At 43.2% G+C, this 27838-nt stretch overlaps 1 protein-coding gene across 2 annotated transcripts; it reads left to right on the top strand.

The window, feature by feature from the left end:
• Positions 1-24152, top strand: ints8 (integrator complex subunit 8). Of its 2 annotated transcripts, none has more exons than XM_024441891.2 (27): positions 1-139; positions 1433-1568; positions 1724-1898; positions 2047-2187; positions 2310-2381; positions 2491-2542; positions 2640-2822; positions 7385-7492; positions 7666-7818; positions 12451-12551; positions 12774-12915; positions 13077-13147; positions 13344-13519; positions 17551-17681; positions 17795-17905; positions 18030-18234; positions 19870-19991; positions 20263-20447; positions 20627-20720; positions 20807-20868; positions 21003-21121; positions 23041-23144; positions 23292-23342; positions 23445-23518; positions 23616-23680; positions 23768-23811; positions 23977-24152. In XM_024441891.2, the coding sequence occupies exons 2-27, from the start codon at positions 1439-1441 to the stop codon at positions 24091-24093; spliced, it is 2988 nt and encodes a 995-aa protein (XP_024297659.1). In that variant the 5' UTR covers positions 1-139; positions 1433-1438; the 3' UTR covers positions 24094-24152. The 2 variants fall into 2 exon arrangements, with proteins under 2 accessions (XP_024297659.1, XP_024297660.1); XM_024441892.2 differs by lacking the exon at positions 1-139 and adding an exon at positions 901-984.
• Positions 24153-27838: the final 3686 nt, after the last annotated feature.

Raw genomic sequence — 27838 nt, 5'->3', positions numbered from 1 at the left:
TTGAGCGGATCCGGATATGACGTCAAATGTTTATTGAGCAAATCAAATCATTAGAAACATCTTGGAGTAAGCTAGCTAACGTTAGTTGTCAAAACATTAAACCTTTCTGAATATTTTTAGAATTGCAAAATCAAAAAAGGTAAACTCATGCATTTACATTTGCCAGCTTGCTAATATTAGGGAGACCCACCTAGCTAGCATCACCCGCTAGTTGCTAACATTAGTTTAGATAGCTAGCCAGCTAACTTTGGTTTGCTTGATTTTGAACCTCATCAGATGTTTTTCTCTTTAGCTTAGTTTCTTTAGGATGTTGATATTTGTATAACTTAAGTTAGACTGGTTTTGGATGTACTATTTAATATCCATAGGAAATTTGGTTACTTAGCTGCTAGTTAGCGTTTTTGGAGAAGTGAGCTTGCAGAGTTGGTAGCTCTGGGTCCAGTGTTTCCACTAGATAGCACAGCCACAATCAATTTGTCTATATCGTAAATATTTCAGAAAACAAACATTTGTTTTTAATTTGAGGTTGGGTGTAAGGTTATATTGTCGCTGGGTTTAAAATCTGATTTTAAGAAGATAAATTGTAGAAATAGGCGGGGTTTATGACTCTGTGGCTGTGTTAAGTATCTGGTCCAGGGTGTAGTGCACGAACGTGTCAGAGCTACAGGATTCAGGTTGCAAAACTTTCGAATTCCCTGCACTTCCGAAGTCCCGGTTGGGATCAAAAGGGAACTACTATTTCTGGCAAACCAGTGAATTTATTTTAAATTGGGATCAATTCCATTATAATTTAGGAGATTAGGTCATTTCAATTCAATATGAAATTGCAATTTCTTGTTGCTTATTGAGGATTTCTTTCAGTGCTTTGTTGTGAAATTTCTAACAAGCATTGTTAGCTTCTTAAAAATGTAAATGTAAGCATCATGTAATCTTGCTCTCCAGAAACCAAGGAAGCATTCTATCTTATCCCTAGGGTTCTCAGATGTAAGTATTGCTGGGACCACGGGGACTACAATCCAGACACTCTCTGTTTTAACATTTAGAAATGTTAGACTCTCTTGCGATATGGTTTTGGAAACATAAAATCCCCTACTTTCACATCACGTAAAAATAATTTCACAAATGCAAAACATACAGTTACTGTACACTGTTGGAACCGGTTTAACAGTTGCAGCCGACAGTATATATTTTTTAGTTACAACACTTTTCTGGCATCCTTCCCATTACACAGGTTTTCGGAGCCCGCTAGATAATTAGTACAGGTGGTCGATCGCCTCTGTCTTCCGTGAACAAGCATTGTAACGTGGAAATATGGCTGTGTGGGAACCCTAACCTTATAAAGATCCTCCCGCCTTGATGGAAGATGCCTTCGTGAATATTATTGCCATCTATGAATAGCCTAAGTGTAACCAAGACTGTGTAACACTGACAGGTGGAGATGAGTGCAGAGGCGGCAGACCGTGTGGCTGTGAGCGGCAGCCGGCCGAGCACTCCTCCTCAGACCTCCTGGTTCGAGTTTCTCCTGGATGAGATGCTGCTGGAGAACCACCTCCAGAAGTCCCATCCAGGTCTGCTGAGCGAAAGACAGAGAATCCTCTCTGAATATTGGTCCTGATCTGATTGGCATAACCATATTTGTAGCAGTGATTGAACTTAGACATGAGTGGACTCAAACTCGACTGGTTTGTTTGATTGAAAACGTATATATATTTCCTTCCTTCAGATCCTGTTCCAGTGCAGCTTGTCATCCAGTTCCTTGAACAAGCGGCCAAGCCCTCTGTGAATGAGCAGAACCAAGTCCAGCCTCCTGCAGACAACCGCAGGAACCGCACTTTGAAGCTGTTGGCTCTTAAAGTAGCAGCACACTTGAAGTGGGATCTAGATGTATTGGAGAAAGGGTGAGTGTGATGTAGAAACATTTGCAGTGACTCTTTTTATTTGAGAATTTGTTGTTATTCCATTACCCTGAAGCTAGAATAGTAGTGTGGTTTTTGTTCGTTTTTATGTACGTGTTTCATTGAATTGACACATCCTTTTTCTCTCCAGCTTGACTATTCCTGTGTTGAACATGCTGCTGAATGAGCTACTGTGTGTGAGTAAGGTTCCACCTGGAGTGAAACATGTTGACCTGGATCTGTCCACCTTGCCTCCCACCACTGCCATGGCTGTCATCATCTACAACCGCTGGTGAGAATGGGCACTGGGGAGAACTTTCTGCAGAGGAGGATTGATTGTACTGTATAATAGACCACCAGGTTGACATCATTCTGTCAGTTCTAATAATTGTATCCATATTTTGTCTCTCTAAGGGCCATACGAACCATTGTGTTAAGTAGTTTTCCAGAAAAACAGACAAAACCCGGGCCTCATCAGATGAACATGTAGGTTCTTTGGTTCTCCTTCTGCTTTCAGAACTAAATTGGTATTGCTGTAGGTATGACAGGATTTTTATCAGTACAGCATTACATTCCTTTTCCATGTTGTCTATAGGTTGAATGTTGTGCAGCAGGAGAAAGAGTTGACTGAAAATATCCTGAGCGTGGTGAGTCTGGTATTTTCCTCAGGACATATTAGACAACGGAACACCATTTTAAAACATGAGGGATTACATGGTGCTGTGTCACTGTCTCCTGTTGCAGCTGAAAGAGCAGGCAGCGGACTCTATCATGGTGTTGGAGGGATCTCTTGGTCTGAAGAAGGACTTCTACATCCACACCCTGAGGACTCTGGACCTGCTGGCTGCCGACCCCAGTACTGCTAACGGAGAAACCGAGTCCTCCACAGCAGGCCTTAGGATCAGTGCTGATGAGCTGCACTGTCAGGTAGGTAGACTCACAGAGACTATTAAATTACCATATTATATACAGTACCAGCCTAAAGGGTTTTTCTTATATTTGAGACTCTTCAAAGCCTTGATGACAGCTTTGCACACTCTTGGCATTCTCTCAACCAGCTTCACCTGGAATGCTTTTCCAACAGTCTTGAAGGAGTTCCTACATATGCTGAGCACTTGTTGGCTGCTTTTCCTTCACCCTGCGGTCCAACTCATCCCAAACCATCTCATTTGGGTTGAGGTCATGTGATTGTGGAGGCCATATCATCTGACGCAGTTCTCCATCACTCTCCCTTTTGGTTGAATAGCCCTTACACAGCCTGGAGGTGTTGGGTAATTTTCCTGTTGAAAAACAAATGATAGTCGCAAACTAGATGGGATAGTGTATCGCTGCAGAATGCTGTGGTAGCCATGCTGGTTAAGTGTGCCTTTTAATTCTAAATAAATCACAGACAATGTCACCAGCAAAGCACCATCACACTTCCTCCTCCATGCTTCACGGTGGGAACCACACATGCAGAGATCATCCATTCACCTACTCTGCGTCGCACAGATACACAGCAGTTGGAACCAAAAATCTCAACTTTGGACTTATCAGACCAATGGACAGATTTCCACCAGTCTGATGTCCATTTATCCTGTTTTTTTTGGCCCAAACAATTCTCTTCTTCTTATTGGTGTCCTTTAGTAGTGGTTTCTTTGCAGCAATTTGACCATGAAGGCCTGATTCACGCAGTCTCCTCTGAACAGTTGATGTGTCTGTTACTTGAACTCTGTGAAGCATTTTTTTGGGCTGCAATTTCTGAGGTTGGTAACTCTAATGAACTCTGCAGCAGAGGTAACTCTGGGTCTTCCTTTCCTGTGGTGGTCCTCATGAGAGACCGTTTGATCATAGCTCTTGATGGTTTTTGCGAATGCACTTGAGGGAACTTCTTGACATTTTCCTGATTGACTGACCTTCATGTCTTTCACTGTCATTTCTCTTTGCTTATTTGAGCTGTACATAAAATGGATCTTCTGTATACCTTGTCACAACACAACTAATTGGCTCAAACGCATGAAGAAGGAAATAAATTCCACACATTAACTTTTAACAAGGCACACCTGTTAATTGAAATGCAATTGTATTAGTCACATGTGCCGAATACAACAGAGAGATTCTTATTTACGAGCCCCTATCCAACAATGCAGTTTAAAAAAATACAGATAAGAAATAAAAGTAAGAAGTAATTAAAGACCAGCAGTAAAAATAACAATAGCGAGACTATATACAGGGGGGTACCGGTGCAGAGGCACCAGTTAGTTGAAGTATTATGTAGGTAGAGTTATTAAAGTGACTATGCATAGATGGTAAAAACAGAGAGTAGCAGCATTGTAAAATAGGGGAGGGGGGATGCAAATTGTCTGGGTAGCGATTTGATTAGATGTTCAGGAGTCTTATGGCTTAGAAGGGGTAGAAGCTGTTTAGAAGCCTCAAATACTAGGTCCATGACAAGGGTGGCTGGAGTCTTTGACCATTTTTAGGGCCTTCCTCTGACACCACCTGGAATAGAGGTCCTGGATGGCAGGAAGCTTGGCCCCTGTGATGTACTGGGCTGTTCGCACTACCCTCTGTAGTGCCTTGCGATCAGAGGCCGAGCAGTTGCCATACTAGGCAGTGATGCAACCAGTCAGGTTTCTCTCAATGGTGCAGCTGTAGAACCTTTTTAGGACCCATGCCAAATATTTTCAGTCTCCTGGAATAGGTTTTGTTGTGACCTCTTCACGACTGTCTTTATGTGCTTGGACCATGTTAGTTTGTTGGTGATGTGGACGCCAACGAACTTGAAGCTCTCAACCTGCTCCACTGCAGCCCCGTCGATGAGAATGGGAGTGTGCTTGGTCCTCTTTTTCTGTACTCCACAGTCATCTCCTTTGTCTTGATCACGTTGAGGGGGTGGTTGTTGTTCTGGCACCACATGGCCAGGTCTTTGACCTCCTCCCTATAGGCTGTCTTAATGATGGTGTTGGAGTCGTGCCTGGCCGTGCAGTCATGCGTGAACAGGGAGTACAGGAGGGGACTGAGCATGCACCCCTGAGGTGCCCCTGTTTTGAGGATCAGCATGGCGGATGTGTTGTTACCTTACCACCCTGGGGGTGGCCGGTCCGGAAGTCCAGGATCCAGTTGCAGAGGGAGATGTTTAGTCCCAAGGTCCTTAGCTTTGAGGGCACTATGGTGTTGAACGCTGAGCTGTAGTTCATGACTAGCCTTCTCACATAGGTGTTCCTTTTGTCCAGGTGGGAAAGGGCAGTGTGGAGTGCAATATAGATTGCATCATCTGCAGATCTGTTGGGGCGGTATGCAAATTGGAGTGGGTCTAGGGTTTCTGGGATAATGGTGTTGATTTGAGCCATGGCTAGCCTTTCAAAGCACTTCATGGCTACAGACGTGAGTGCTACGGGTTGGTAGTCATTTAGGCAGGTTACCTTAGTGTTCTTGGGCACAGGCACTATGGTGGTCTGCTTAAAACATATTTGTATTACAGACTCGGACAAGTTAAAAATGTCAGTGAACACATTTGCCAGTTGGTCAGCGCATGCTCGCAGTTCACGTCCTGGTAATCCGTCTGGCCCAACGGCCTTGTGAATGTTGACCTGTTTAAAGGTCTTACTCGCATCAACTGCGGAGAGCGTGATCACAATCTTCCTGAACAACTTGTGCTCTTATGCATGTTTCAGTGTTATTTGTCTCGAAGCGAGCATAGAAGTTGTTTAGCTCATCTGGTAGGCTCGTGTCACTGGGCAGCTGTCAGCTGTGCTTCCCTTTTGTAGTCTGTAATGGTTTGCAAGCCCTGCCACATCCGACTAGCGTCAGAGACAGTGTAGTACGATTCGATCTTAGTCCTGTGTTGATGCTTTGCCTGTTCGGTGGTTCGTCGGAGGGCATATTGGGATTTCTTTTAAGCTTCCGGGTTAGGGTCCTGCTCCTCGAAAGCGGCAGCTTTAGCTCAGTGCGGATGTTGCCTGTAATCCATGGCTTCTGGTTGGGTTATGTAAGTGCGGTCACTGTGGTTCACATACGAACACATCTCTGAGTAAAGGTGGTCCAGAGTTGTTTTTATCTGGTTGCACATTTAACATGCTGATAGAAATTTGGTAAAACAGATTTAACTTTCCCTGCATTAATGTCCCCGGCTACTAGGAGCGCCACCTCTGGGTGAGCGTTTTCCTGTTTGCTTATGGCAGAATACAGCTCATTCAATGCTGTCTTAGTGCCAACCTCAGTCTGTGGTGGTATGTAAACAGCTCTGAAAAATACAGATAAACTCTCTAGGTAGATAGTGTGGTATACAGCTTATCATGATATACTCAACCTCAGGCGAGCAATAACTCGAGACTTCCTTAGATATCATGCACCAGCTGTTATTTACAAGAATATGTAGTCTGCCGCCCCTTACCAGACGCCGCTGTTCTATCCTGCCAGTACAGGGTATAACCAACCAGCTGTATTTTGAGTGTCGTCGTTCAGCCACGACTCTGTGAAGCATAAGATATTAGTTTTAAATGTCCCGTTGGTAGTTTAATCTTCCGCGTAGGTCATCGATTTTATTCTCCAAAGATTGCACGTTTGCTAGCAGAATGGAAGTAAGTGAAGGTTTATTAGATCGCCTACGAATTCTCAGAAGGCAGTCTGCCCTCTGGCCCCTTTTTCTACACCTTCTCTTCACCCAAATCAATGGAATCTGTGCTGTTTCCCAAGAAAGTGATATGTCAGACTCGTTAAAGGAAAAAAAGGATTCTGCCAGTCTGATGAGTAATCGCGGTCATGATTTCTAGAAGTTATTTTCGGTCATAAGAGACGGTAGCGGCAACATTATGTTCAAAATAAGTTACGAACAATGCAAACAAACAAAACAGAAACACAATCGGTTGGGGACACGTACAACGTCAGCCTTCTCCAGCTCCATTGCATTCCAGGTGACTACCTCATGAAGCTGGTTGAGAGAATGCCAAGAGTGTGCAGAGCTGTCATCAAGGCCAAGTGTGGCTACTTTAAAGAATCTCAAGTATAATATATTTTGATTTGTTTAATACTTTTTTGGTTTACTACATGATTCCATATGTTATTTCATAGTTTTGATGTCTTCACTGTTATTCTACAATGTAGAAAATAGTCAAAATAAAGAAAAACCCTGGAATGAGTAGGTGTCCAAACTTTTGACTGGTACTGTATATAATTATTGTTTAATATATGTCCTAATTGAAGTTCTATATGGGTAGACTACTTATGGGGTGGCAGGGTAGCCGAGTGGTTAGACCGTTGGACTAGTAACCGGAAGGTTGCAAGTTCAAATCCTTGAGCTGACAATGTACAAATCTGTCCTGCCCCTGAACAGGCAGTTAACCCACTGTTCCTAGCCCGTCATTGAAAATAAGAATTTGTTCTTAACTAACTTGCCTAGTTAAATAAAGTTAAAATAAAAATAGATTATCCTATTGGATGCAGTATGGCCAGAGAGAACGGCTCACAGAGCTCAAGCTCTTGGTAAAAAAACGTCTTGTGTTCTACAGGTGCATTATGATTTGGGAGGTATTTTCTTTCAACAAGGCTGCTCAGACCAACTGGCATATGAGAAGGCTAGAGAGCATTTTCAACAAACACGAGAGTTGCTGTTGAAGGTACAGTATTGAGCTGTAGACGTTGATATATTTTGCTTTGGTAGTTTCATGGTCTCTAGCACTAAAATATATTCAAACATATCATACATTTGGTCTGACTTTGATTCAATTTGATATGAGTTTTTTGTGTTAATGATGTTCACCATTGTAGCTCTGCTGTTCTTGTATTGCAGTTCGACTTGACGCTTCACGTTCACCTGGATGAGAAGCGTCTTGCTGGGTACTGGAACGCCTGCAGGGCCCTGACCGGAGCCTTGGACCCCAGTGACACCCAGCTAAACCCCTACGGACAGATCAACAGCCTCATCAGAACTCACAACTACCAGGTCAGTCAGCGTGAGAACATAACAACAACAAAAAAGCAACAAGCAAAAAAACAAGTTAGCACCAATGTAGACTATGCCCAGCTGATGATGGTATAAAAAATGTTCTCCTGCGGTTTAGGCATTATTTAAGGAACTGAAAGCCACACAAACACAATCAGTAATTTTGTGAACAATTTATTTGTTTTTCTTGCATGTCTGAAACAATTACAGTTTCACAATATTAATATGTACAGTTCATTGGAGGGAAACAGTCACAAACTAAACACCATACAAATTAAAAAGGACAAAACAAAATAGATTAAAGACTAATAGTTTTCAGTATTTCCAAATTAAAACGGTATGTTAAAATGACATTCTCAAAGGCTACCAACCCAGAGCCGCATAGCATTGTCATTAATAGTAAGAGGCAGAACAATACGGACCTTACGTGTCTCCCCCAGACACCCCCACCTTCATATTAAGTTTCCTCTTAATTGTAATTATAACATACTTTGTTTTCCCATGGGGCACAAGAGTAGGCTATTATTGACTAACCTGTACCACAGCACATTGACTCGGTACCTGTATCCCCTGTACATAACTTTGTTATTGTTATTTTAATTACTTTTAGTTTATTTAGTAAATATTTTCTTAACTACATTGATGGTTAAGGGCTTGTAAAGTAAGCATTTCACGGTAATGTCTACACCTGTGAGAACTTTTTAAAAATGTGTTCTTATAAAATTTGTTCTGAAATCTATTGATATCAGCGGGAAGTAGGAAGGCAAAAATCGTTTTTTTATTTTTTTTATGTCGTAAGTACTCAACACTTAATTCTCTTGATAGGGGTGTTTGAAAAAACGTTACACAGAATATTGTTTAGACCCTTCACAGAACAATGCAAACTGGCCCTAACCAGAATAGAAAGAGTAGGAGGTCCTGGTGCACAACTGAGCAAGAGGACAAGCACATTCTAATGTCTAGTTTGAGAAACAGACGCCTCACAACTCCTCAACTCTCCACTGTTGATGTTGAGATTGGTGTTTTGCGGGTACTATTTAATGAAGCTGCCAGTTGAGGACTTGTGAGGTGTCTGTTTTTCAAACTAGACACTCTAATGTACTTGTCCTCTTGCTCAGTTGTGCACTGGGGCCTCCCACTCCTCTTTCTATTCTGGTTAGGGCCAGTTTGCGCTGTTCTGTGAAGGGAGTTGTAAACATCGTTGTACGAGATCTTCAGTTTCTTGGCAATTTCTCGTATGGAATAGCCTTCATTTCTCAGAACAAGAATAGACTGACAAGTTTCAGAAGAAAGATCTTTGTTTGTGGCCATTTTGAGCCTGTAATCGAACCCACAAATGCTGATGCTCCAGATACTCAACTAGTCTAAAGAAGGCCAGTTGTATTGCTTCTTTAATCAGATCAACAGTTTTCAGCTGTGCTAACATAATTGCAAAAGGGTTTTCTAATGATCAATTAGCCTTTTTAAAATGATAAACTTGGATTAGCTAACACAACGTGCCATTGGAACACAGGAGTGATGGTTGCTGATAATGGGTCTCTGTACGCCTATGTAGATATTCCATAAAAATCATCTGTTTCCACATACAATAATAATTTACAACATTAACAATGTCAACATCAAATTGATCATAAATAGTGTAATGTGCTTTTCTTTCAAAAACAGGACATTTCTAAGTGACCCCAAACTTTTGAACGGTAGTGTACATACTCTATAGTGTTTAAAATAAACATAACTAACAGAAAAAACTAAATAGAAAAGGCCAGTAGGCTGAGAGATCGCCAGCTGGTAGACCTGAGTTGGGAGTCCCTTTGATACTGACACAATATGGGGACGCCAAGCAAACCTTATATTTAAAGTAAAAAGCTTATTGTGTTCTTCTGTATCAGAGAAACATAGTGCATTCGGAAATTATTCAGACACTACTATGTCACAATTAAAATGTTTTTCATACACTACCGGTGAAAAGTTTTACAACACCTACTCATTCAAGGGTTTTTCTTTATTTTTACTATTTTCTACATTGTAGAATAGTATTGAAGACATCAAAACTATGAAATAACACATGGAATCATGTAGTAACCAAAAAAAGTGTTGAACAAATCAAATGTATATTTTTGATGACTGCTTTGCACAATCTTGGCATTCTCTCAACCAGCTTCATGAGGTAGTCAACTGGAATGCATTTAAATTAACAAATATTCCTTGTTAATTTGTGGAATTTCTTTCCTTAATGCGTTTGAGCCAATCAGTTGTGTTGTGACAAGGTGGGGGTGGTATACAGAAGATAGCCCTATTTGGTAAAAGACCAAGTCCATATTATGGCAAGAACAGCTCAAAGAATAAAAGAGAAACGACAGTCCGTTACTTTAAGACATGAAGGGCAATCAATATGGAACATTTTGAAGAACTTTTAAAGTTTATTCAAGTGCAGTCGCAAAAACCATCAAGCGCTATGATGAAACTGGCTCTCATGAGGGCCGCCACAGGAAAGGAAGACCCAGAGTTACCTCTGCTGCAGAGGATAAGTTAATTAGGAGTTACCAGCCTCAGAAATTGCAGCCCGAATAAATGTTTCACTGAGTTCAAGTAACACACATCTAAACATCAACTGTTCAGAGGAGACTGTGTGAATTAGGACTTCATGGTCGAATTGCTGCAAAGAAACCACTAAAAAACACCAATAAGAAGAAGAGACTTGGTTGGGCCAAGAAACACGAGTAATGGACATTAGACCAGTGGAAATTTGTCCTTTGGTCTGATGAGTCCAAATTGGAAATTTTTGGTTCCAACCACTGTGTCTTTGTGAGATGCGATGTGGGTGAACGGATGATCTCCGCATATATATTTCCCACCATAAAGCATGGAGGAGGGTGTGTGGGGTTGCTTTGCTGGTGACACTGTCTGTGATTTATTTAGAATTCAAGACGCACTTAACCAGCATAGTTACCACAGCTTTCTGCAGTGATATCCCATCTGGTTTGGGCTTAGTCCCACTATCATTTTTTTTTCAACAAGACAATGACCCAACACACCTCCAGGTTGTGTAAGGGCTATTTGACCAAGAAGGAGAGTGATGGAGTGCTACATCAGATGACCTGGCCTCCAACCTCAACCAAATTGAGATGGTTTGGGATGAGTCGGACCGCAGAGTGAATGAAAAGCAGCGAACAAGTGCTCAGCATATGTGGGAATTCCTTCAAGACTGTTGGAAAATCATTCCTGGTGCAGCTGGTTTTAGTATTTTATTAGGATCCCCATTACCTGTTGAAAAACCAGCAGCTACTCTTCCTGGGGTCCACACAAAACATGAAACATAATACAGAACATCAATACACAAGAACAGCTCATGGACAGAACTATAAAAAAAAAATTAAAGGCACAAGTATATCAATGCATACACACAAAGTATCTAAGTCAAATAGGGGAGAGAATGCCAAGAGTGTGCAAAGCTGTCAAGGCAAAGGGTGGCTATTTTGAAGAATCTCAAATATAAAATATATTGTCATTTGTTTTAGCACTTTTGGTTACTACATGATTCAATGTGTTATTTCATAGTTTTGATGTTTTCACTATTATTCTACAGTGTAGAAGAAAAAAAAGGGGAAAAAAAGTAAAAATAAAGAAACCCTTGAACGAGCAGGTGTTCTAAATCTTTTGACCGGTAGTATATATCTATCTAATCTATAGAAGGGAACCATGGGAGTGATAAGCAGAACTCATGATTATTACAGTTTCCTGTGTTCTATTGCTCGTTCATGTGCAATGAGGACAGTCAATGCTTTCTGAAGGCTATGCAGGACTTTCTGAGCCTCATCAGGAGTGTCGAATAGGAGCTGTCGATTTGTTGTGGGACACTTTAAGCTTAGCAGGATACAGTAGACAGTGTGGTTTAGCTCTTTCTCAGGCTTTGCATGAGTGACCCAGCTGCTTTGTATGCATCCATGAAGGCCTTTTTGTAGGTATAGGGTAGCATCCTGAAGATCAATGTTCTCGGTTGGTTGTCACCGCCTCATCCCACGGGATGACAGTCTGGGGAGCCACAGGCGTAAGGATGAGCTGCATGAATAATCTTCCATCTCGGCTAAATGATTCGTAATCCCATAGGCGTTATCTGCGTAGGTACTGATTTCATCAGTGTTGTGTTTACATTGTCTGTGTGGGGTGATTTTGTTGCGACAGCCTAGTTTACCTCAGTGTTTTTCAGTCTGAAGTTGGATGAATTTCATCTGGAATAATTCCATGTCTGTGAAGATGGAATTGACTGTGACACTAGTAAATATATCAGTGCGCATGTCAAGTAAAGAGTATTTTAGATCACCACGCTGTCCCGAAATAAGGAAGAGTTAAACTGGCTCATCCATGCCGGGAAGGTGTGTGCCTGTAGCCCCAAATACAGAAAGTGTTTAGTGGGGAACGCCTTCTGCAAGCGACATCCTCTTATCTTCTTGATTTGAAGACTTGGTAGTCAGGTCCAACATATCGAGTTTTCTCTTAGCCCGTGTTTCAGTGTTCATCCTTGTTCGTGATTTAGTTAAGAGATGGTCAAAAGTACGATAAAAATGGCATTTTAAACGTTTGCACCAGCATGAGCAGTAACCGGAAGTAATTGAAGGCTCTTCTTTTCCTCAGGCTCTTGTTGAGGCTTTCATCAAAGACAATGTGTCCCTCAGCTTGCCCAACCACCTCAGACAGTCTGTCCTGAGGGAGTTTTTGCACAAAGTCCAGCAAGGGTGAGAACACTTGGTGGCTAAAGCATTCAACCCAGAATAAAAATGGTATCTTTGACATGTACTATACAAAACTTCACTGTCTTAGGTGTAAATATTTTTCTTAGAACCAAATGTATTAAAATGAGGCACATCAGTCTTGTTTGCATGCAAGCAATCCCAGCTTTAAGACGTTTAAATGCTTGCCGGTGTTATGTTAATGCTCTGTTTACATGATGTACACAGGGAGAGGGGCCTGGACGAAGTGTGTCACAAGCTTTGCGTGTGCAACGCTGTTCGAGACGCCCTGCAAGGGGAGGTCCTCAGTGTGCGTTTTCACCAGCTGCTCCACAAGCCAAGGAAACATGTGGTGGACTTTATGCTGGAGGTAGAACTACAAACTCATAGCCTGATTAAACCACAATAAATGTTGTGCTCACCATTGTTTCAGTCTGGTTTAACCAGGCTAACAAACCCACACTTCTCAATGAAAACTTCATTCCTATCTATAAATACTAATCTACATTCAAACTGTGTTTCCTCTTACAGGTATGCACAAGGTCATTAGACAAGGACCGTTCATCAGAGACATCCAAGAGGAAGATGGTTATTTTTCTAAAGTGCGTAGGATTGAGTTGATTAACTTAGATTTGAGGCATTTTGTAAGCTTGTAATAACTGCAGATCTAATGTGTTGGTGTAGCTTGTTGATGGTGAGCAGTATGCCAAATGCTGATACCTGTCCTGACATTTGATGCTTCCACATCATAGACATGTATTAATATCTTTATACATCATTGCCCCCACTCCCATACAGAACCCTGTGTGAGAGCTTGGCAGAGCCCCACCTGGTGTTCGTGGTGACCGCCCACAAGCTGTTCACGGAGCTGCTGAAGGAGGAGGATAGGAAGATCCTGGTGGAGCAGATGAGGAAGAGGTCAGCCACGGTCAACCTCTGTGCCAAGCCTCTGCCCTCCTTCTATGATATCCCAGGTATGCTGCTAAACTCAGCAACAACAAAAAATGTCCTCTCACTGTCAACTGTATTTATTTTCAGCAAACTTAACATGTGTAAATATTTGTATGAACATAACAGGATTCAACAACTGAGACATAAACTGAACAAGTTCCACAGACGTGACTAAATGAAATGGAATAATGTGTCCCTGAATAAAAGGGGGGTTTCAAAATCAGAAGTAACAGTCAGTATCTGGTGTGGCCACCAGCTGTATTATTTACTGCAGTGCATCTCCTCCTCATGGACTGCACCAGATTTGCCAGTTCTTGCTGTGAGATGTTACCCTACTCTTCCACCAAGGCACCTGCAAGTTCCCAGACATTTCAGTGGGGAATGGCCCTAGCCCTCACCCTCCGATCCAACAGGTCCCAGACATGCTCAGTGGGATTGAGATCCGGGCTCTTCGCTGGCTATGGCAGAACACTGACATTCCTGTCTTGTAGGAAATCACTCACAGAATGAGCAGTATGGCTGGTGGCTTTGTCATGCTGGAGGGTCATGTCAGGATGAGCCTGCAGGAAGGGTACCACATGAGGGAGGAGGATGTCTTCCCTGTAACGCACAGCGTTGAGATTGCCTGCAATGACAACAAGCTCAGTCCGATGATGCTGTGACACACCGCACCAGACCATCACAGACCCTCCACCTCCAAATTGATCCCGCTCCAGAGTGCAGGCGTCAGTGTAGCGCTCATTCCTTCGACGATAAACTCGAATCCGACCGTCACCCCTGGTGAGACAAAACCGCGACTTGTCACTGAAGAGCACTTTTTGCCAGTACTGTCTAGTCCAGCGACGGTGGGTTTATGCCCATAGGCGACATTGTTGCCGGTGATATCTGGTGAGGACCTGCCTTACAACAGGCCTACAAGCCCTCAGTCCAGCCTATTGCAGACACTCTGAGCACTGATGGAGGGATTGTGCATTCCTGGTGTAACTCGGGCAGTTGTTGTTGCCATCCTATACCTGTCCCGCAGGTGTGATGTTCGGATGTACCGATCCTGTGCCGGTGTTACACATGGTCTGCCACTGCGAGGATGATCAGCTGTCCGTCCTGTCTCCCTGTAGCCCAGTCTTAGGCGTCTCACAGTACGGACATTGCAATTTATTGCCCAGGCCACATCTGCAGTCTTCATGCCTCCTTACAGCATACCTATGGCACGGTCACCAGATGAGCCGGCACCCTGGGCATCTTTCTTTTGGTGTTTTCCAGGGTCAGTAGAAAGGCCTCTTTAGTGTCCTAAGTTTTCATAACTGTGACCTTAATTGCCTACCGCCTGTAAGCTGGTAGTGTCGTAACGACCGTTCCACAGGTGCATGTTCATGAATTGTTTATTGAACAAGCATGGTAAAAGTGTTTAAACCCTTCACAATGAAGATCTGTGAAGTTATTTGGATTTTTACGAATTACAGTTGAAGTCGGAAGTTTACATTCACCTTGGCCAAATCCATTTAAACTCAGTTTTTCATAAATCCTGACATTTAATCCTAGTAAAAATTCCCTGTCTTAGGTCAGTTAGGATCACCACTTTATTTTAAGAATGTGAAATGTCAGAATAATAGTCGAGTGATTTTATTTCAGCTTTTATTTCTTTCATCACATTCCCGTGGGTCAGACGTTTACACACGCAATTAATATTTTGTAGCATTGCCTTTAAATTGTTTAACTTGGGTCAAACGTTTCGGGTAGTCTTCCACAAGCTTCCCGCAATAGGTTGGGTGAATTTTGGTCCATTCCTCCTGACAGAGCTGGTGTAACTGAGTCAGGTTTGTAGGCCTCCTTGCTCGCACATGCTTTTTCAGTTCGGTCCACAAATTTTCTACAGGATTGATGGTCACTCCAATACCTTGACTTTGTTGTTCTTAAGCCATTTTGCCACAACTTTGGAAGTATGCATTGTCCATTTGTGACCAAGCTTTAACTTCCTAACTGATGTCTTGAGATGTTGCTTCAATATAACCACATAATTTTCCTGCCTCATGATGCCATTTATTTTGTGAAGTGCACCAGTCCCTCCTACAGCAAAGCACCCCCACCACATGATGCTGCCACCCCCGTGCTTCACTGTTGGGATGGTGTTCTTCGGCTTGCAAGCCTCCCCCTTATTCCTCCAAACATAACAATGTTTGGCGGAATAAGGGGGACAAAGTCAATAACACAGTAGAAAAAAAAGTTTTTTAAGGTCTATATACATTGTGTGCAAAAGGCATGAGGAGGTAGGCGAATGATTAACACTGGAGTAATAAATGATCAGATGGTCATGTGCATGTAGAGTATACTGGTGTGCAAAAGAGCAGAAAAGTAAATCAATAAAAACAGTATGGGGATGAGGTAGGTAAATTGGGTGGGCTATTTACCGATGGACTATGTACAGCTGCAGCGATCGGTTAGCTGCTCAGATAGCAGATATTTGAAGTTGGTGAGGGAGATAAGTCTCCAACTTCAGCGATTTTTGCAATTCGTTGGTGTTGCCATCGTGACCAGTGAACTGAGATAAGGCGGAGCTTTACCTAGCATGGACTTGTAGATGACCTGGAGCCAGTAGGTCTGGCAACGAATATGTAGCGAGGGCCAGCCGACTAGAGCATACAGGTCGCAGTGGTGGGTGGTATAAGGTGCTTTAGTAACAAAGCGGATGGCACTGTGATAAACTGCATCCAGTTTGCTGAGTAGAGTGTTGGAAGCCATTTTGTAGATGACATCGCCGAAGTCGCGGATCGGTAGGATAGTCAGTTTTACTGGGATATGTTTGGCGGCGTGAGTGAAGGAGGCTTTGTTTGCGAAATAGAAAGCCGATTTTGGATTGGAGAAGTTTGATATGAGTCTGGAAGGAGAGTTTACAGTCTAGCCAGACACCTAGGTACTTAGATGTCCACATATTCTAGGTCGGAACCATCCAGGGTGGTGATGCTTGTCGGGCGTGCGGGTGCAGGCAGCGAACGGTTGAAAAGCATGCATTTGGTTTTTACTAGCGTTTAAGAGCAGTTGGAGGCCACGGAAGGAGAGTTGTATGGCATTGAAGCTTGTTTGGAGGTTAGATAGCACAGTGTCCAAGGAAGGGCCAGAAGTATACAGAATGGTGTCGTCTACGTAGAGGTGGATCAAGGAATCGCCCGCAGCAAGAGCAACATCATTGATATATACAGAGAAAAGAGTCGCCCCGAGAATTGAACCCTGTGGCACCCCCATAGACTGCCAGAGGACCGGACAACATGCCATATGACGGATGCTTGGTCCCATGGTGTTTATACAGATGAACCAGAGTTGTGGAGATCTAAAAAAATAAAATAAAAAATTAAATCTGAGTTCTTGGCTGATTTTTATTTTGATCTTCCTTTGATATCAAGCAAAGAGGCACTGAGTTTGAAGGTAGGCCTTGAAATGCATCCACAGGTTCACCTCTAATTGACTCAAATTATGTCAATTAGCCTAACAGAAGCTTCTAAAGCCATGACATAATGTTCTGGAATTTTCAAAGCTGTTTAAAGGCACAGTCAACTTAGTGTATGTAACTTCTGACCCACTGGAATTATGATTTACGTGAATGCACAAAGTAGATGTCCTAACCGACTTGCCAAACTATAGTTTCTTAACAAGAAATGTGTGGAGTGGTTGAAAAATGAGTTTTAATGACTACAACCTAAGTGTGTGAACTTCTATCTGTATCTTTGAAAGACAGGGTACTGATGAAAGGGCGTTTCTTTTTTTGTGGCGTTTATATTAGCACTGCTGTTTGGCTAAACACAGGTTCCACACATCACTTCAGTAAGTATTCAGAGCACTGTATGGCAGGGGTGGGGGAGTAGGGGCCAGGATGTGGGTTATTCGGTGATTTAGTAGATTATATTTATCATACCTCTTGTCTGTCTTGCATTGAAAGTTTGCCCTCTTGTTAATCTAAAGCTCCCATCAAGGAGTGACGCAGTCTTCTTTCCCATGTATTATGTTATGGATGTGCATTTCCCTCTGATCCTGTGCTTGTCCTTCTGTCCCTGTTGCTCCCCAGCTGCAGCCAGTGTCAACATTGGACAGCTGGAGCAGCAGCTCATCCTCTGCCTGGACGCCCGCCGCATCCGGCAGATCCTAATTGAGCTGCACAGCATGGCCGAACGACCCTTCTGGCGGGTTAACAACAAGGTCAGGGTTCAAAGGTCACCACAGACTGCTTCTACAGCACCTATTATTTTGAATGTTAGCAGGGATTTTGTTAGAATGATACTTACCTGAAACTTTATTCCTTGTCCCTACAGTGGGAAGTTCCTCCAGATTACATCAATGTGATACTCAACATCAAAGACAACCTGACCAAGGATCTGGTGTACATCCTCATGGCCAAAGGGCTTCACTGCATCACTGTAAAGGTCTATCCCTTTCAAATTCTCCATAAAATCATGAGAAATATGGAATATGAAGTTCATGTCTGGGGAAGCCAGCCCATTAAGAACTTGGGTTGATCTCATCTTTGTAATGTTGTTGGTATCCCAGGACTTTGCCCACACGCGGCAGCTCTTCTCAGCCTGTCTGGAGCTGGTGACTGAGTTTTCTCCTAAGCTAAGGCAGGTGATGCTAAACGAGATGCTGCTTCTGGAGGTGCGGGCCCATGAGACTGGGGTGGCTGAGGGTAGCAATGTCAGACCCCCACCCGACCTGGTCAGCAGGGTGCGAGGCTACCTGGAGATGAGGATACATGGTAGGTGAATGGAGAAACAGTCACTTTACTCATGAAACGTTCAAGGCATAAATAAGGAAGCACATGGAATTGAAAGTTTGATTTCAGGCCTCAGGTCCCTCAGCATTTTGCCATATCAGTGTCCTATAATGTACAGTTGTGGCAACATATATTGGCACCCTTGCACTTTTTAAAAATAATTCCCTATATCTTCTGAAATAAATTGAAATAATTTCAACATTGTAGAACCAATTTTGTTTTAATAACCTTCAGTTTAGAATTTTAATTTAAAATAAAGACAAATGGCATTGGTAGAATATTTGGCACCAAAGAGAGAGTACTTAGGCACACAGCTTTTGACTGTTCCAAAATGCTTCCTGTAGCCATCAATGAGCTCTTTCCAGAAAACTGCTCTAATTCTTCAATGTTTAAGGAGGTGCCCTCCACCAACTGCTGTTTTCAGCTCTCACCATGGGTTATGGATGTGATTCATCCTTAGCTGGCCACTCCAGAACAGTCCAATGTTTGTTCTTGAACCATTCCAGGGTGCATTTGATGTGTGTTGGGTTGTTGTCCTGCTGGAATACCCACAACCTTCAACAGAGACACAGGTTTTGGCTCCTGGGTTGACCGTTGCACTCCAAAACATTGTTATAATCTGCTGATTTCATGTTGTCTTGCACACATTCTAGTCACCCAGTACCAGAGATGGAAAAGCAACCTGGGTCTTCAAGCAGGACAACGACCCCAAACACACTCCAAAAAGCACCCAGGAATGGTTCAAGAAGAGATGCTGGACTGTAACGTGGCCACTGACGTGTCCTGAGCTGAATTACATCTAAAACCTTTGGTGAGGGCCGGCCAAGTGGTGCAGAGGTCTAAGGCACTGTATCGCAGTGTTGCGGCGTCACTACAGCCTGGGGTTCATTACCGGCCCTGACTGGGTGTCCCATAGGGCGGAGCACAATTGGCCTAGTGTCATCCGGGTTAGGGGAGGGTTTGGCCGGGGGGCTTTACGTGGCTCATCACGCTTTAGCGACTCCTTGTGGCAACCCGGGCACCTGCAAGCTGACTTCGGTCGTCAGTTGAACTGTGTTTCCTCCAACACATCTGTGCAGCTGGCTTCTGGGTTAAGCGAGCGGGTTTTAAGAAGCGCGGTTTGGCGGGTCATGTTTCGGAGGACCCATGACTCGACCTTCGCCTCTCCCGAGCCCATTGGGGAGTTGCAGCGATGAGACAAGATCGGAATCATGAAATTGGGGAGAAAAGGACATTTAAAAAAAATTAAATATAAAATGGCTATCTCAAAACAGCAGTCGGTGTAGGGCACCCCTCAAACATTGAAGAATTAGAGTAGTTTGCTTCTAAAAGAGGGCCAAGTTGCCAGTAGAAAGGAGCAGCAATCTCATTGATGGTTACAAGAAGCGTTTGTCTGCAGTTACCTTGGCCAAAGGCTGTGTGACCATGCTCTGGGGTGCCAATCATTTTGCCCATGCCCATTCTAAACTAAAGTTTACAGAAACAAAATTGCTTCTACAATGTTGTGAAAATTTGACACATTTGTATTTTTCTCAAGTAATTAAGAAACGGGTGCCAATATATTTGGCCACAACTCTATGTATGCCTATGGTCCCTGTGTGTTTCTTGCCATTCCAGATCTCCCTCTGCGCCAGATAGTAGGGGAGGAGTGTGTGGCCTTCATGTTGAACTGGAGGGAGAATGAATACCTGACACTGCAGGTTCCCCAGCAGCTGGTCATGAACAACCCCTACATCAAGGTACAGGCCTCTCAAAGACTGCACGACACCTCAATATCTATCTGAAGAGGATATAAGATGTGTTTATCATCAGTGTTCTGTGACTGAACCAATATCATAAATACATTTGTGACACACAAAACTACCACACTGGTTATTGCTTTGTGATATTGAGAAGTATTCAATGTTACTTGTGTGCCAGTTAAGTTGTATTGTGTTCTGCCAATTGTGGTCTGTTGATGGACTCAAATCCTTTGCTCTACACCTGTGGCACACCTTTTGACCCCAATAGCTGGGTCAGCTCCTGGCCTCCACCTGTAAGGAGCTCCCGGGTCCTAAAGAGAGCCGGCGTACAGCCAAAGAGTTGTGGGAGGTGGTAGTCCAGATCTGCAGTGTGTCGAACCAGCACAAGAGAAACAGCGACGGACGTGTTAGCCTCATCAAACAGAGAGAGTCCAGTATGGGCATCCTGCAAAGGTAAACGGGCCGGTAGTGATAGTTAGTCAATGACCAAATAAACATGATTACACTCAGGTGTAATGTTTTAGAACTACAGGTTTCTTCACCTGGCTTAGTCATCAGTTTATACTAAAAATTGAGGCAGACATCAATGTGCTAAGTCACCTTCTTGCTGACGTTTCCCATATTATTTTTAGGAGCCGATTCATCACATTCATCAAGAAGCTTCGGGAACCACTGGTGCTGACCACCCTTATCTCACTTTTCGTGAGGTTTCATAGCATAGTGCGGGTAGGTTTGGCCACCTTCCGCACACTGGTGCAGGCTATAACGAAACATGTTCTCTCATGGTTGAACAAATTTGCATCTCTCTACAGGATGATATTGTCAATGAAGTGACAGCAGAATACCTTGCCATTTGGCCATCAACCCTGGCAAAGTATGAACACATGTTTGGTTCTATATGGCTACAGAATATGGTCCTATTTTCCATTGAGTTCCATTTGAGTTTCTAAAAGATAGTCTTCATAAACTGATATGGTGAGAAGACACTATATAATGTTTGTCTTCTAGCATGCAGGCTGTGGATGTGGAGGCGGTGGCTGTGACGGTTAAAGAGCTTGTGACCTACGCCCTTACACTGAACCCCAACAACCAGTCCTGGCTCATCACGCAGGCCGACATCTACTTTGGTAAACAGCACTCAAATGGTGGTAGAGAACCTTACCAGGGGGTGTATGTATCAAGTGTCTGAGTAGTGCTGATCTGGAATCGGATCCCCTTTTGTTCATGGATTGTGTATGTGCTATTCAGAGGGGGAATGGGCAGACAAAAGATTTGCCTTTGAACAGGGTATGGTAGTAGGTGCCAGAACTGCAATGCTGCTGGGTTTTTCACGCTCAACAGTTTCCCATGTGTATCCACAAATGTCCACCACCCTGTGGGAAGCATTGGAGTCATGGGCCAGCATCCCTGTGGAACGCTTTCGACCTTGTAGAGTCAATGCCCAGACGAATTGAGGCTGTTCTGAGGGCAAAAAGGTTGGAGGGGGGGGTGCAACTCAATAGTAGGAAAACGTTAATGTTTTGTACACTATATATACACAATGCATTTGGAAAATATTCAGACACCTTGACTTTTGACATTTTGCTACGTTACAGCCGTAATCTAAAATTGATTAGATTGACAGAAAAATAATCTGCACAATACCCCATAATGACAAAGCGAAAACCGGTATTTTGACAAATATATAATAAATAGAAATACTTTATTTACATAAGTATTCAGACCCTCTGCTATGAGACTTGAAATTGAGCTCAGGTGCATCCTTGAGATATTTCTATAACTTGATTGGAGTCCACCTGTGGTAAATTCAATTGATTAGACATGGTTTGGAAAGGCACACACCTGTCTATATAAGGTCCCACAGTTGACAGTGCATGTCAGAGCAAAAGACAGGAGGATTGTGTTGAGGCACAGATCTGGTGAAGGGTACCAAAACATTTCTGCAGCATTGAAGGTCCCCAAGAACACAGTGGCCATCAAGACTCTTCCTAGAGCTGGCCGCCCAGCCAAACTGAGTAATCTGGGGAGAAGGGCCTCGGTCAGGGAGGTGACCAAGAACCCGATGGTCACTCAGACAGAGCTCCTCTGTGGCGATGGGAGAACCTTCCAGAAGGACAACCATCTCTGCAGCATTCCACCAATTAGGCCTTCTATGGTAGAGTGGCCAGATGGAAGCAACTCCTCAGTGAAAGGCACATGACAGCTCCCTTGGAGTTTGCCAAAAGGCACCTAAAGGACTCTCAGACGATGAGAAACAAGATTCTCTGGTCTGATGAAACCAAGATGGGCCTGAATGCTAAGCGTTACATCTGGAAGAAACCTGGGACCATCCCTACGGTGAAGCATTGTGGTGGCAGCATCATGCTGTGGGGATGTTTTTCAGCGGAAGGGAGACAAGTCAGGATCGAGGGGAAAAATAAACGGAGTAAAGTACAGAGTGATCCTTGATGAAAACCTGCTCCAGAGCACTCAGGACCGCAGACTGGGGCGAAGGTTCACCTTCCGACAGGACAATGACCCTAAGCACACAGCCAAGACAACGCAGGAGTGGCTTCAGGACAAGTCTCTGACTGTCCTTGATTGGCCCAGCCAGAGCCCAGACTTTAACCCAATCAAAAATCTCTAGAGACACCTGAAAATAGCTGTGCAGCGATAATCCCCATCCAACCTGACAGTGCTTGAGAGGATCTGCAGAGAAGGATGGGATCAACTCCCCAAATACAGCTGTGCCAAGATTAAAGCGGCATACCCAAGAGGACTCAAGGTTGTAATCGCTGACAAAGGTGCTTCTACAAAGTACTGGGTAAAGGGTCTGAATACTTATGTAATATTTCAGTAGCTGTGTTATAAATTAGCAAAACCTTAAAACCAGTTTTTATTTAGTCATTATGGGGAATTTTAGTATAAGGCTGTAACATAACAAAATGTGGAAAAAGTCAAGGGGTCTGAAATACTTTCCGAATGCACTGTACAGACCCTAGAACAAGTTTAGTGGGTAGCTAGTTGTCACAGTCAAGTAATGTCCTCCTCTATTTTGTCTCCCCAGTGACCAACCAGTACTCTGCAGCGTTGCATTTTTACCTCCAGGCTGGGGCAGTGTGCTCTGACTTCTTTACCAAGGCTGTGGCTCCTGATGTCTACACTGACCAGGTAGAGAAACCGTCTGGTGTTTTCAAATGGAACTCATAGGGCTCTGGTCAAAAGTAGTGCACCATTTGGCACGCAGACTTGGTGTTTTCTTGTTTAAACACCCAAGATCACTGGATTATTTGTGACGCTGATCATTTTTCTTTGCAGGTCCTAAAGAGAATGATCAAGTGTTGTTCGATGCTGAACTGTCACACACAGGTCAGACTTCTTTCCAGAAAGTTTATAATGGTTCTTATTGAGATTTGAACTTTGTAAATGTTACATGTTTGAAGGCTATGATCATGTTGTCTTGCTGATTAGGTTGCAGTTCTGTGCCAGTTTCTAAGGGAGGTGGACTACATGACAGCATTCAAAGCTCTTCAAGAACAGAACAGGTATGACAATTTATTGGGTGGGAGGGCCTTGTACACCCAGGTGATGAGATGGAGGGATGGCCCTGTGACTAATATAGGCCTATTTGTTCCATCTTAGTCACGATGCCATGGATTCCTTCTATGACTACATCTGGGACGTCACCATCCTTGAATATCTCACACGTATCCTTTAATCTTTAATTATTTACTTAGGCATTATTAGCAGGCAAGTTAAAACAATGTTTACCCCTTGACTGTGCATGCGTGTAGACATCCACCATAAAAGGGGTGAGAGCGAGAAGAGACAAATTGCTGTAAGTAGAATCTATTTCCATTGAATACCTTAATTCGCTATGGCTCGTCTCCGTCAACAGCCATGTGTCTTTTGGAGAGCCTGGAAGCCCAATCGACAAAACCTTAGGGGTGGTTTCCCGTACAGATTAAGCTTACTCCTGGACTAAAACAGGCTCTCTCCTCAGATCAAGGCGATTGGACAGACTGAGCTGAATGCCAGTAACCCTGAGGAAGTTCTGCAACTGGCTGCACAGAAGAGAAAGAAGAAATTCCTGCAAGCTATGGCCAAACTGTACTTTTAGATAAAACCGGGCCACCAAACATGTGGGAGACTTTTTTTTCCAATAAATAGTTATCAGTTCATAATTTGTACTCAATTACCTGTAAGCAGTTTTATTCCCTGTGTTCAGAGATGGTAATCCCCTGGTTTAACAAACAGCACCACTTTAATAAATTACAATAGCCTTTCAGAAGTATTCAAGTTTACAGATTTTACCTCCGCTCCCATATACAAGAAAATACTCAGTGGACAGTTTTAGGTACACCACCCCGTTCACACAAATGGTTCACTCTGTGGCTTTTTATAAGGCAGGCAGGCAGGCGCAGGCATTCAGTTATTGTTCAAGTGAATACTAGTGGACAAAATAAGTGGCCTGGGCATGGTATGATCGTTGGTTCCAGTATCTCAGAAACGGACGCCCTCATGTGCTTTTCACGCATGACAGTGGCTAGGGTTTACAGAGAACGGTGTGACAAACAAAAAAATCCAGTTTGCGCCAGTCCTGTGCTCGATGACAGGTCAAAGGGGGGGTCCGATTTGGCACTAGATGGTGTACCTAATAAACTGGCAATTGATTTAAAGGAATATAATCTTCCAGAAATACAATTCAGAACTCATAACTTCACATTTTAATGTTCTGGTATATTAATCAGTGTATTTAAAAATTTAACTTTTTTTAAAGATCAATTTAAGCACAAGTACCACAGGCCAATAAACCCATAATACGTTGAGGTAACTTGTCCCCATTACTGAATCGTATGACGGTCCTCATTCAAACCATAACATTAAAATAAATAAAAATTGACCATATGAAATACTGACTCCTATGCAAAAATGTTCATTAAATGAGCTGGACATCAGGCTCAGACAAAAACAGCCAGGTCTGGACTCCTTGGTGCAAAGCAGACTGGTCATTGGGTTCTCTGTGCTGTTGGGGGGAGTCAGGAATTGGTGCTCCAACACCCTCCTCCGGATAAAGAAAAAGATAGGAAGTGGTTGGCCAAAGCTTAATCCCAATTCACCCATTGAGAATCTTTCCTTGACAACTGTTACTTACAGCAACCACAGTATGGAAATCGAAGAAATTAAGTCAATGGTGTCTGAGGTACTAAGTACTCACCAGCATGAGTAGGTATCTTGAGTGTGTCTGAATGTTATGCCTGTCTTCAGAGGCTACTTTGATAAAGTCATTCAACTGTGCCATGTCACACACAGCAACCATCTCCACAAAGAGAGCCATCCAGTCAGTAACACAGTCCAGGATATCCCACGTCAGACCGGGGAGAGCGAGAGACAACCGTCTCCTCAGTAATCACATTGCAAAAAGTCGCATATTTCCTCAAAAGCAAAACCATAGATAAATGACTTGTAGTTTCTCACCTGATACTTTTTCTACCACTTCATACGGTAGGTAATGACTAACGCTGCAGCCGCCCGCACCCGATACTGATAGTCCAATGAATTGATAAGAGGATGCACAGATCTAAGAGCTGAGAACGACAGGTAAATTGCAAATGTGTGCACTGTAGGTAATTTGTGGTCATAACAGTGCCTTCGGAACGTATTCATACCCCTTAACGCATTCCACATTTTGTGTCAGACCAGGTATTCATTCCCAAACGGGTACGCCATAAAAGTGATTCACGTAAAAATAAAATAAAATTTTCAAACAGGGCTATTCATTTGGTTGAGTTTCTCTCTTGCCTGAGTAGCATCGTTTCACTGCCCAAAATAAAATTAAACCATGTAGTGTTAAGCGAAATAACAACCCAATGTCAAATACAGGTAGCCTAGTCAAATAATTAACATTCAGTGTTGCCAATTTAGCGAGTATTCAGACCCCTCTAGCGACACATTTTCAAGAAAGCGACTAGCGACTTTTTTCTGGTGTTGAGGTTTTTGTAGACTGACTTGAAAGCACGTATCGTTCTTACTCTTCTCAACGAGCAGCGGGTCCCCCGTCCCAGTCCCAAAGCCCTCACAGGCGTCCCAGTCCCAGTCCCAAAGCCCTCACAGGCGTCCCAGTCCCAAAGCCCTCACAGGCGGCCCAGTCCCCGTGCTGCAGTCAGAGCAGAAGATGTTCACCCCTCGGCGTCCAGACTGCAAATGAATCGCGCATGCGGGAAGCCGCCGCGGGCTGATCCCGCCCTGGTTTACATTTAAAAAAAGAAACAATTAACCTGAATTAGGGCCAGACTAGTTACCATCATTTTCTCACATTGTCATTGACAGTTTTTTTTATATTGTCTTTTTGGTCCATTTAGATTATTAATGTAGATTGTATTTAAAAAAATGTTATGGTCAAAAATGTTAATGTTTTACAGTGACTTGTTGTTGGCTCCTAAGTGGACCATAAGGTTAAAAACCAAATTAAATAAACAAACTCACTCCGCCAGTGTCTTTTTTTGGGTCACTTTTGCAGGTCCCAAGCCGGGATAAAGGAGGAGGGTTGGAATTGTGACATAAAAAAAAGAATCGATAGAAGAAAGTTCATTTGTAGTTCTAAACATATTTAGGGTGTTTTTTACTTGCTTTTTGTCTCTACCATGACGTTATTCCCCTCTCCTACAGCGTCCATCACAATTACATGCACATGGTCAATTATGCAAATTAGGGTATGACATCATTTAGCGACTATTAGGACAGCCAATAGCTACTTTCCTTACTGAGGACTTGGCGACACTGCAGCCAATCACATTAACCGTTACGCTCTCTCTGGAAACCACTTGTGCAGACGTTTAGAAACCAAACATGATCATTTGAAAAATAAGCCATGGGAGTTTTGAGTGAGAATTAAGATGACTTTCAAGTAGTAAGACATGTATAAAAGCAACCGATGCCATTCATAAGAAGGGGCTAGAAGCGTCTTATATGGTGAATTACCGAGTGGCTTGGACAGGCAAGCACCATACTTTTGTGGAGGACTTCATTCTTCCTGCTGCTGTGGATATGGCTGAGACAATGCTGGGTGGAAAAGGCCAAAAAAACTATACAGACAATGCCTTCATCAAACACTTTCACGACGCATCAGTGACATGGCAGGAGATGTTTTGAAACTATTACTGCGTCGCATACAAGCCAGTGAATTATATGCGTTACAGCTGGATGAGTTCAACAGATGTGGCGGGCCTGGCACAGCTCCTGGTATATGTCTGTTATGTTTATGGGGGGTCAATTGAGGAAGACATCTTCTGGAAACCAGGACAACATGAGAGGATATTAAGTACTAGACAGCTTTGTGACATCAAATGGACTTTGGTGGTCAAGATGTGTTGGTCTCTGTACTGATGGCGCAAAAGCCATGACAGGGTGACATAGTGTAGATGTTGTAAAAGCATGTAACGCTTTTACAACATACAGAAGTGCGCTGGTTATCAAGGGGAAAGGTATTGACACTTTTTTAAATTGAGAGACGAGCTTAAAATTTTCTTTACTGACCATAATTTTCACTTGTCTGACCGCTTGCATGATGACGAGTTTCTCACACGACTGGCCTACCTGGGTGATGTTTTTTCTCGCCTGAATGATCTGAATCTAGGATTACAGGAACTCTCTGCAACTATATTCAATGTGCGGGACAAAATTGAGGCTATGATTAAGAAGTTGGAGCTCTTTTCTGTCTGCATTAACAAGGACAACACACAGGTCTTGCCATCATTGTATGATGTTTTTGTGTGCGACTGAAATCAAGTTTACGGACAATGTCAAATGTGATATAGTGAAGCACCCGAGTCAGCTGGGTGCGCAATTACTCAGGTACTTTCACG

The sequence above is a fragment of the Oncorhynchus tshawytscha genome, linkage group LG13 (genome assembly GCF_018296145.1).
Source record: "Oncorhynchus tshawytscha isolate Ot180627B linkage group LG13, Otsh_v2.0, whole genome shotgun sequence".
In the NCBI taxonomy this organism is placed as follows: Eukaryota; Metazoa; Chordata; class Actinopteri; order Salmoniformes; family Salmonidae; genus Oncorhynchus; species Oncorhynchus tshawytscha.
Note: the sequence above shows the minus strand (reverse complement) of the source record. Positions and strands in the feature narration are given on the sequence as shown.

What these genes read in the sequence shown, in the direction of transcription:
- ints8 (XM_024441891.2), top strand. Translation starts at nt 1,439, where the DNA reads ATGAGTGCAGAGGCGGCAGACCGTGTGGCTGTGAGCGGCAGCCGGCCG. An exon ending in CTGAAAATATCCTGAGCGTG is followed by an intron (nt 2,543 to 2,639) that starts GTGAGTCTGGTA and finishes CTCCTGTTGCAG; the next exon opens with CTGAAAGAGCAGGCAGCGGA. An exon ending in TGGTGGACTTTATGCTGGAG is followed by an intron (nt 12,916 to 13,076) that starts GTAGAACTACAA and finishes TTCCTCTTACAG; the next exon opens with GTATGCACAAGGTCATTAGA.